Source organism: Phalaenopsis equestris, unplaced genomic scaffold, assembly GCF_001263595.1.
Source record: "Phalaenopsis equestris unplaced genomic scaffold, ASM126359v1 Scaffold000347, whole genome shotgun sequence".
Classification (NCBI taxonomy): Eukaryota; Viridiplantae; Streptophyta; class Magnoliopsida; order Asparagales; family Orchidaceae; genus Phalaenopsis; species Phalaenopsis equestris.
This window is the reverse complement of record NW_018164789.1, coordinates 905,751-916,392: the sequence shown is the minus strand read 5'-3', so window position 1 is coordinate 916,392 and position 10,642 is coordinate 905,751. Positions and strand designations below refer to the sequence as shown.

At 36.8% G+C, this 10,642-nt stretch overlaps 1 protein-coding gene across 4 annotated transcripts in view; it reads right to left on the bottom strand.

The window, feature by feature from the left end:
* Positions 1 to 808: 808 nt before the first annotated feature.
* The window catches only part of LOC110025984 (ATP-dependent DNA helicase Q-like 3), an 87,875-nt gene continuing 78,041 nt past the window's right edge, over positions 809 to 10,642 (bottom strand). For all 4 annotated transcript variants that reach the window (XM_020726699.1, XM_020726700.1, XM_020726701.1 and 1 more), the window contains 2 exons: positions 2,209 to 2,321; positions 809 to 1,728 (listed from right to left, as the gene is read on the bottom strand). In XM_020726699.1, the coding sequence (XP_020582358.1) occupies positions 1,233 to 1,728; positions 2,209 to 2,321 (609 nt within the window). In that variant the 3' untranslated portion in view covers positions 809 to 1,232. The remainder of the gene's footprint in view (positions 1,729 to 2,208; positions 2,322 to 10,642) is intronic.

Genomic DNA, 10,642 nt, shown 5'->3' with positions numbered 1-10,642 from the left:
AAGCTAACAATTTTGAAACTATCAAATTTAACAAATTTAGGAAAAATTATTGCATACGGAAAAATATAACAAGAAAATTTCCAAATTTTCCTAATAAAAAATTGCATGCAAAGACTTCTGGCGTCAATTTTAGGAAAAATTATTGTATACAGAAATGTATGCGGTGTTCGATCTACACCGTAGATCACGGTGATCTACGATGATGATGCAATCAATTTTTTTTTTAAAAAATAAAAAATAAAAAAAAAATTAAAAATAGAGCCCGTCAAAATACATCCCCACCTAGATCACCTTGATCTACGGTGTAGATCAGATATGCCGATTTACGGTGCAATAATTTTTCCAATTATAGAGGAAGAAAGAAAGTGAACCAATTCAATCCTTAAACCTTCAAATAAAAAAAATAAAAAATAAAAAATAAAAAAAAAAAGAAAATTAAGTTTACGTTAAACGATTATTATTTTTAATTGTGTCTTTATTTAGTACAAGATTTAACTTTTTCTTTATTTTTGTACTTCAAAAATAATTTAACTTCTAAAAATATTTTGAATTAACTTTTAGATGTTTGAAATACTTCTTAAGAAAAATAATTAAAAAATAAATATATAATTTAAGTGATTCCAAATATCCTCAGGCTATTTAAGAAATTAGCACATACCAGAAATTTTAAATTATCGCCCAAAAAAAAAAAAAAAAAACAGAATAAAAACTCCCAACCTATATTTTCCGTACCGTCAGATTCTTAAAAATATGATCATGCTTCGCGACGCACAAATATATGGACTAAATAATTCAAATATTGCCCAAATATCAAAATTCATATCGAAAATCCATCCTATATACAAATATTGCCAAATTTGATCATGACATACAAATTAGATATTTAACACAAAAAAGGGTTAGTTTTATGAATATGCATGTTCTGTGTTATATTATATACTTCTCCCAACAGCTAACTAGAACTCATTGATACAAAAAATTTTGTGTTTGCATGTTCGGAGGACTAACCACCAGTGGCCACATCGCCTGCCACTGACGTGTATGGCGACATGACCACTGGTGGTTGGCCGTCCGGATGTGCGGTGTCAGGACATAATATTTTCTCCATTGATACACACAAAACTCAAGCTCGCGAGCAGCAACACATTTACATCTTTATAACTGCACCAATGAATCGAAAAATTAAACTAGAACGGCTAAGCCTCAAGTTTTAAACTTTAAACTATATTCTGCTACTGCTTCATCTTCTTCCCAGCATCAACTCTCTGATTCCTCTCAGCTTCAGCTCTCCTCTTTGGAGCACTTTCAGAACCCATGTTAAAAATTCTGCTCTGTTTCTTCGATTTTTGGTTAACAAACTCCGAAAATGAAGGTATGGGGGGAAGATCCACCTTTCCATGTGACAAATCCACTGCGGCAGATTCACAAACATATTTACCTAAAACTTCATCCATTAACGGTTCCTCTCGGACCGACTGAACAAGAATTTGATTTGCAGAACCTCTTGATGATGATGAAGTAACAGCATTTTCGACCACTTTTGGTTTACTTTCGGCATCACGAACTGCAGAGTTTAGATTCAGCCGCTCCCTTATCTGCTCAAAGCTTGCCGATGATAGCCACCTCGCGGTCGCCGCAATCTGAGAAATATAAAAGGTTTTGCCAACCTTCTCATATTTCTTAAAGCAGTCCAATTCGAGCGAGGCCGAAGAAGATTCGATGTCGAGCCTGTAAAGGGAAGCAAATTTGATGCAAATCACAAGGGGCAGTTATTTACATACATACCATCCAATTCCTACATATTTACATATCCAACACCTATACATTCCTTCTTTTACATTTATACCACCTAAATCTTTCACGCCACATCAAAAATATCGTAACTGCATAGGAAAAGTGGAATATATGTAAAAATTGAAGTTTCAGTTTTAGATATGTAAATACATGGGAATTGAGAGCAATGTATGAAAATCTTCCAGCAAACAAGTTATCTGAATGAAAGAAGGCTTGTTGTAGGGAACATAAAAAAATTCTAAACATTATATTAATACTAAACAAAAGTGACATATAGTATATTATGAGGGGGATCCATGCAAGGAAGCACAAGCCATTATACTGAGACCAAAACATAGTTTTATAGCTGTATATGCTGATACCAGCTTTTTCCAATGTCGTTAAAATGTTAAATGAAAGATTTGGAATGCTTACGAATGGTTTCTCAGTCGCTCGTTAGCCTGATTCAGAGAATTTAAGAGCCTCTTCTTGCTCGCGTCTCTTAATGCCTCTGATATTACATTTCGGCCGGCAAGCTCGTGCTTAACCTGCAGCCCGCAAACAAAATTTTAGCATTATGAAAGATGGTTAAGTAACCTTTTAATGAAATGCTGGAAAATATCATTAAGTTTATGATTTTGACAGGAAAAAAGGTAACCCAGAAGCTATAACCTAATTCATATGTATGTACATATATCTAACGCATAAACTTATTTTTAAATAAATGACACTAAGTATATATGAAAACATGTATTTCACTTTTAAAAGTTAAAATTGTAATATTTTTATGTGATGTGAAGATTTGAATGATATACATGTAAATGAGAAAATTTTAGGGAGATATGTAAATACATAGGAATTGGGTGGTATATACTGGTAAATGCCCCTAAACAAAAAGATGACAATTAAAAGAGCGTCAGTAAATCTCTACACTAATCATATTCATTTTGTTAATCCATCAAAGAAGATTTTTCTCACCAAATGTCCCCTTTAACATTACCCTCCAGGGCCTCTACTAGAGCAGTTCCCGGACAACAATTTAGTAAAATTTCTTTCTTTGTGAAGCAAGGTAATTCATTTTCAGACTTGCCATAGCCCTATTTAAGCTTGAATAAAACTCCTACGAGAAAATGCGCTTAGCTAACCAGCTCTTTAAATTTGAGCTTTACTCAAATAAAAAGGAAGATTTACATACATACCACACAATTCTTATGTACTTACATTCGGAGCCCGTAAACTTAAATTTTTTAAATACATGCCACCTTATGTATTCATGAAAAAGGTGTATTTCATTTTTAATTTAAAGTTAAAATAGTGATATTTTAGATGTGATATGAAAGATTTGGATGGTATGAAATTAAAAAGTATAAGTTTAGGTGTTAGATATGTAAATACATAGGAACAGGGTGGAATGCATGTAAATGCCTCAATTAAAAAACCAATCCAATTTTCAATCAATTTTAAATCATCAATGCATCCCGAGTTCGTTCATTAATTAGATGAAGCATGCCTTCATAGGAGAGCAAAAGTGACTATGGCAACTCAATTTTAGTGATTACTATTTTTTTTTCTTAACTTGGTCACGTGGAATAAAGCTTCATGTCATTATTCTACAACCAAATTTTATTACGGTTTATAGGAAGAAAAATATTTTATGCATTCAAAAAACTAATATAGGCTAAGGCCGGAGGAGAAGACCTGGGGCGGTGGTGGCATTGGCGAAATAGTACAAGGACAGGAAAGGATTGGAGGCAGCGTGGTAGGTTGGTGGGGGGGTGGGGCGGCAGGGAAAGTGGTGGGGAAAGCAACGGAAGGTGTTGGGTGCTGGTGGGGGTGACCCGGACAGCAAGGAGAACTGCCTGGAGTGTTCGGCGGGATGCAGGTTGGTGGCCAGAGCGCTGGACAGCAGGGTCTGGCAGCTGGGGAAGGGAGGACAGGGTGTTGATAGGTGGATGGGAGGGCTGGAAGTGGGCGACAGTGCAAGGAGGATGTGTTGGAGGCAGCCCACGACTAGGGTGAAGGAAACAAAAGGATTGGAGAAGGGGATTAAGAAAGAAAAAACTTCACCACCTCCTCGGTTATAGCCGGAGCACTAAGAGTAACCTGAACCTTCCCGCCCGATGGGGAGTTGGTGGCACAGAATCGACCGTGAAGCCTTGAAAAACTCTGCCATAGCTATCCCATGTCTGGAGCATGTATCTAAACCCTCTCATCCCGTGTCGTAACCAAAACTTGCCCCACATATGCTGCTTGCTGATAAGGGCTCCTGTGATCTCAGGCTCCATGGAAGAAAGTAGGATGATGCACTTCCCGCCCTTGGTGAAAAAATAAGTGTTTCTGAATCTGTCGTGCTGATTCTTCCAGTCAAACTGCCATGGTCGTCCCAATAGAAGGTGACAGACATCTATAGAGAACATGTCACACCACACCTGGTCATGTAGCTGGCCCCTAGTTGAGAAATCTACTAAGCAACTCCAGTCGATGCTGGTATGATTCTCCTTCAGTAACATCAGTTAATATGACTCAGAATGACTGAGTAGTGAGTACCAGTTTCTCTACCATCTGTGTCGATGCCACTTTCTTGCTGCTCCCACCGTCAATGATGAGACTGCATACCTTTTCGTTCACTGCGTAGCGGGTGTAGAATATGTTGCGGCAAAACCACTGCGAATCTCTTATGTCCTTAGTTTGCGGGATCTGTCGAATCACGGGCGCCTCTTCTGCATCTGGGGGAAGTTGATACACATTATATTGTTCCTCAGTTTTCTCCTCTTCGTTGATCTCCTCCACGATGCCCTAATCTGTGAGTGACTAACTTGCTCATAGGGCAGCTAGAGATAATGTGGTCGTAGCTGTGGCATCTGTAACACTTCCTGGTCGATACAATATTGGAGGAACTAAATTTCTCCTATTTCTTCCCGCTCTGATTCGGAGTGTCATTCTCATGTCCGTGCTTGCTAATGTCTTCCAGGGTACCCTGTAGGTCATGGTAACTGTAGGAGACTGCCTGCCCGACGATTGCTGCCTGAAAGATGACCGTTGTCTGCTCTATTTCTAATGCCTCTCCACTTTCAGGGATAGAGTCAGAATATCTCCAAGTAACGAATAAGGCTGCATATGTACTACATTGCTAATAACTGGCTTCAGGCCCCCTAGATAATGCACTGTAGTGTCCTCCTCGGGCTCGACTAGATCATACCTTAGCTGCAACCGATCAAAATGCTCTGCAAACTCCTCTAGTGATAGATCCCTTTGCTGCAGGCGGTGGAGCCTTAGAAACATATCCTAATGATAATGAGGCGGGAGATATTTCCTCTGCATCACTTTCATCATCTTCTCCCACCTGGTAATTTTATCGCTGCCTTTTTTTTCCTCTATCGTTGCAAGTTTTCCCACCATAAAGAGATACTTTTCTTCAACTTGATAACAACTAATTTGACCCTCATATCTTCTGGCACATCCTTCATCTTTTCTTTTCCAATCTCCTTCTCTCCACCCCTCATCTCTACTTCTCCACACTTGTTCTTCTTATTCTTCTACACTCATCTCTACTTCTCCACACTTGTTCTACTTGTTCTTCTCCACTCATTTCTCCATATTTCTCCACATTACTCCTCTTCTCTCTATTCTTCTTCTTCTTTTACATTCTCTTCACTTCTCCACTGTCCTTCACCTCTCTTCCCTTCCTCCTCACCTATGAAGCATGGTCACAGTCACGACACGACATGACATAATACGGGGACACGACATAATCGAAAAAAATAGGACATGACATAATTTTATATTTATTAAATATAGATTTTTTCATTATTCTCTATTAAAAACATCAAAACACAAATTATACAAGAATAACATTTAACGTCATAAATTTAATTTATATTATAAAATCACATGCTTATGAAAATTACTTTTAAAATTAGATATAATATGTTTTAAGAGAATTAATCCAACTTATCTTATAAGATTTTAAAAAACGTATAATTTCAAAGTGGGAATTACTAATGTTCGGTTTCGATGAATATTTGATGCACCTTTGATGCTCGATTTTGACAAATATTAGAGGGAGTTTCAACATGACGATAGATTAGGCGGTTTGACTATGAGGTAAAATTAAGGCTATACATATATTTATAATTTTCTAATTCCTTTGTCCTGTTTTCTTGAAATCATATTAAGCTCACGTTCGATGCAGTGTTGAGGTGTGATCTAGACTGTTTGGGCCTGAAAAAAATTCAGACATATGTTTTGTAGTGTCAAAGAAGTGTCATGACATGTCAGACAAGTGTCGGTGTCTGATATATATCCGCATGGGTAAGACACATTTTTAGAAGTGTCGGTGCTACATAGCTCCTCACTATTACCTCTCCTCTAAAAGTATTTTTATTCAAAATGCTTGATGGTCTCTTCACCCATGGTATGTTAAGAGCATCATGTTAGTGTAATGAATGCCCATGTTACTTCTTCATGTTAGGTATGTGTTAGGGTAAAGAATATCCATGTTTCCACTTCATGTTTTAAGCATATTCAGTAACAAAATATCCATGTTTCATTATGATTTTAAGCATGTATAAGTGAAAGTACTTTCCATGCATTTTTCCTTCATGTTAATATCATGTATGAGTCCTCTCATTCCCATGGTTTTCTCATATGTTTAAGCATGTAAAAAATAAAGAATAAGGGTGTGTTTGGGGGGGCTTATTTGCAGATTGTGCGTTTTGAAAATGCACTGAATTAGTTTGTTTTTCGCGTCTTAGCTGCGTCCCATAAAACGCCGTTTTGGGTTAAAATAAGATCGCGGCCCGCACCCTCAGGGTTGCGGGCCAATGTTTCACGCTTTTTTTTATTTACTTACCCCTCTTCCGCAGCATTCCCAGCTCGTGCCCTAGGTATAGCGATATGAGAAAGACGAGATCGCAAGTTTCGATCGATCATGCTTGATCTTTCTCATGCATTAATTTTCTCTTCTCTCTTCTCCCCTGCGATCCGCCCTCGCTTCGCTCTGTAAGTACTTATCCCCTGCGATCAGTTTTCTTGTTTACCATAAGTTGGAGGATTGCGTATGGATGGCTTTCAGGGATTGTGTATGAATGAAGCATTCCGATTTTTATGGAGATAATTTCTCCTTGCAATTTTATTGAGTGATCAGTGCTCTGGATTTCAGCCGTCTCAGTTCCATATGCGGTGGCCACGATCACGAGATTTCTAACTTTGTTCTTATCTCTTTCTGAAATTTGATAACTTCTTGTATGTTTAGTTCTAAAATTTAGTGTGATGATTCTTGAGCATCAGAATAACTTTGTGCTATTTGTGAATCTTCCCCCAACTCATTGTTGTCGAATGTCCCAATTGCTAAATTGTTTGTGGCCAGTCTTGGAATTCTTCTCTGTTGCTATTTTGCTTCAATGCATCTAAAATGAACGTTGATTTGTTACATTGGTTGTATATTTTGAGTTGATCTATTCCGTGGCATTTCAGTGGTATTATGTTTCATCATTCTTTACTTAAAATACTTTTATAACAGGAAGGAATGAATGACAATCTCTATTAATTATGTTTAATTGGAATGCCAATGTGTTTTGTTTTCAGATGATTTTCGTTTTTCTTACATGACATTTATGTTTTCTAGTGTACCGTCGATGTTCTCTGTGACATTTCTATTTTGAGGATTTTGAATGCAAAATGTTCAATGATGCAGGGAAAAAGTATCATTCCACAAATAAATATGAAGGATATTTTGGAGAAGGAATTTAGTTGTGCATATATATAACTCTTGTCCTCTAAAAAAAAGGCATTTTAAAATGAACGAGTTACAAGAAGTTGAAAATTTGCTTCTAGATAATATATGTTCCATCCTAGATAGATCTGAGCTTGGTGATAAATACTTCCTAATATGGGTTGCAGTAGATTTGTTGTTAAAAACAATCTAAATTTTTTTTTCCTTCAAGCTTCCCAAATTTGGATAGCATATTAGCAAGTCAGTTTTGCTTTGGATTTGTTTGATCATGCAATATTTGCTTTTTTCTGATAGAAGTATTTGCAGCTCTGCAACCTGATGATCCCAGTGTTGATGATTTTATGACCCTTTTAGGAGATACTCCAGAACTTGTGGCTGATCCCGCCTTTTTCTTAACCCGCAGACAGATATTCAAGAAGCTTCAGACTGAACTGCGTGTTGAATATTTGCGTCTCTTGATTCAAAAATGAGTCTTTGCTATTTTGTTCGTCTTGTATTGAGGATTTTTGCGGATGTGTTTGCTTTTGTAGTATTTCCAAGACATTGATATGTGGAACTGTTTTAATATTATGTTGTATATGCGCAAAATGGTTGCTTTTTAAGTATTAAAACTATTTTTTGTCGTTTATTTTAACAAGTTGTTTATTCATATTAAATCATTTATCCAGGATGGATTGACGGCGAGAACGCTGCAAAAGAATGGCTACTGCGATTGCTATATTACTGTTAGAATCCTATCGCTCCGCCATTGTTCGAACACCACGCATGACCTCATCCTTTATTGGAGATAAAAGGGTTGACGAGATACTAGCTGGACATCCCATAAGGTTCAACAACATATTTCACATGAGTGCACCAATTTTTTTGGATATTCTGCATGAGCTACGTAGCAACCACAGCCTTGGAGGTTCGTCCAAAACAACTACAAGGGAGGTGTTAGCAATTATGTTGTATATTTTATCTCAGAATGAATTGATCAGGGGAGCAATTGAGTGATTTCAGCATTCTTTCGAGACAATAAGTCTATACTTATCTGAAGGATTGAAAGCACTAATTAGCCTAGCTTCCCAAATAATTAAGCCAGAATATCCGTCATTCAGTGCAACTCTCGAAAAAATTGCTAATGACCCACGTTACATGTCATTTTTCAAGGTTAGTTTCTTTAATGCATTATGTTTACTTCTAAATATAATTTTTGCGCTGCCATTTGAAATGAATAACAAATCCAAACATAACTGCATTGAGGCAATTGACGGTATGCACGTGGATGCCCGACTCCCTAGTGATGAAAAGGTGGTTTGCATTGGCCGGTGAAGTTCCCCAACCCAAAATGTGATGACCGTTTGTGACTTCAACATGTGTTTCACGTTTGTGTTGGTCGAATGAGAAGTGAGTGCTCATGACAGCCGTCTTTATGCCTATGCAACAAAGAATAACAGACAACGCTTCCCTCACCCACTTCCAGGTTGGTTTTTTTTATCCTATTAGTTTTTGTTAGAACGGATCAATAAAAAAATTAATGTCTTTCGTGACAGACAAATATTATTTGGTGAATGCTGGATATTCCTTACAGAGAGGGTATTTAAAGTCATTACCAGACACAAAAGACCACATCCCTGATTTTGAGAGATCAATTGACGTCGCTCGATATAGAAAAAAAAGTTCAATAAACATCACTTATCCTTACGCGGGGTGATCAAAAGAACATTTGGTGTTTGGAAAAAGAAATGGGTCATCTTTCGCGATATGCCGACGTAGGCTTCCATCCCACCATTAACTATTGCAGGTAGGCTTCCATCCCACCGTTCCATTTTATTGAAAATGTAAACTGGAGAATATTTGGGGTTTCTCTATTTTAAGGGTAGCTTGGATGACCCTTGTCTTCATGGGCAACCGCTGCTATAAAGATCCACATGTTATAAAATAGTTGGACATGCTACATAGTAATGTGTCGTTGGGCAACCGCTCTATATTTTGACTGATATATTATCTTTTTAATAATTGCAGGACGATGAGATCCAGGTATTCAGGAAAGTCTGGGCAAGTGATGTGCCGCTGCGGAATGCCATCGTTGCTACTGATGTCACGCCGACAACATAGCTACGGGCGACTGTTCTATAAGTGCCCGATTTGGAAACATGAACCGGGCGACTGCGACTTCTTCAGGTGGGCAGACAACCCTTCAAATTCTACGTTATCTCAATCAAACAACGTTGCACAGGGTTCGACGATGTCTCAATCGGAGACAATCACTTGTAGTTCGAGTGTTTCCCAACCTCATAATGTTGCTCGGGGTCCGATCGTGCACCAATCGAGCAATGGTTCTCATGAGATGTTATTTTTGCATTTTAAATCGAATGTTATAATCTTATTAATAATTGTAATTTCAATATGTATTTTGGTTTTAATTTGATATCTTGAACTCTATTTTAGATGAAGTTAGCACCAAAATTTTATACTGTTATGAAATTACAAATTTGTCATGCAATAAATCTATATATATGTGTCTGTACTTTGTGCTATTTGTGTAATAGAAGAAGGGTTATAAGAAGTTCTTCACTTCAATTTCTTCAGCTCATGCATATTTCTTTTGTTTGAGTCTACATTTTTCTTAAATTTAAATTAATTTATTTTAAAATTAGTGTCAAATAGAAATTATAGATTACAATTTATGTTACACATAATTTAAAAATATTTTTTTCAAAATTAAATTTTATAATGTGTAAATGGTCCTTTATCTACCAAAAACCTGCGAATCAGTTGTTTTCCAAACGCACAAAATAAACAGCTAATAGCTTATATAGAACAGGGGCGGAATGATCATTTATTCAGAATCAGCTGTTTTCGAAACACACAAACCAAACAACTAGCCAATTTATTAAAATAAATTGTTTATCAACAGATTATTAGGATAAACTGCTTATCTGGATAAGCTGCAGCCGCCCCAAATAGACCCTAAATGAGCAAGTTGTCCTTCTAGGTATTTTAAACTAAAAAAATGCCACGTGCATGCTTATGCGTTTAAAACCCTTTGAAAATAAAAAGTTAAAGCAATATAAAACAATTTAAAAGATGATTTTAAACTCTTTAAAAATGAAAATTAAAACCTCTTAAAAAATATGAACTGTTAAAACC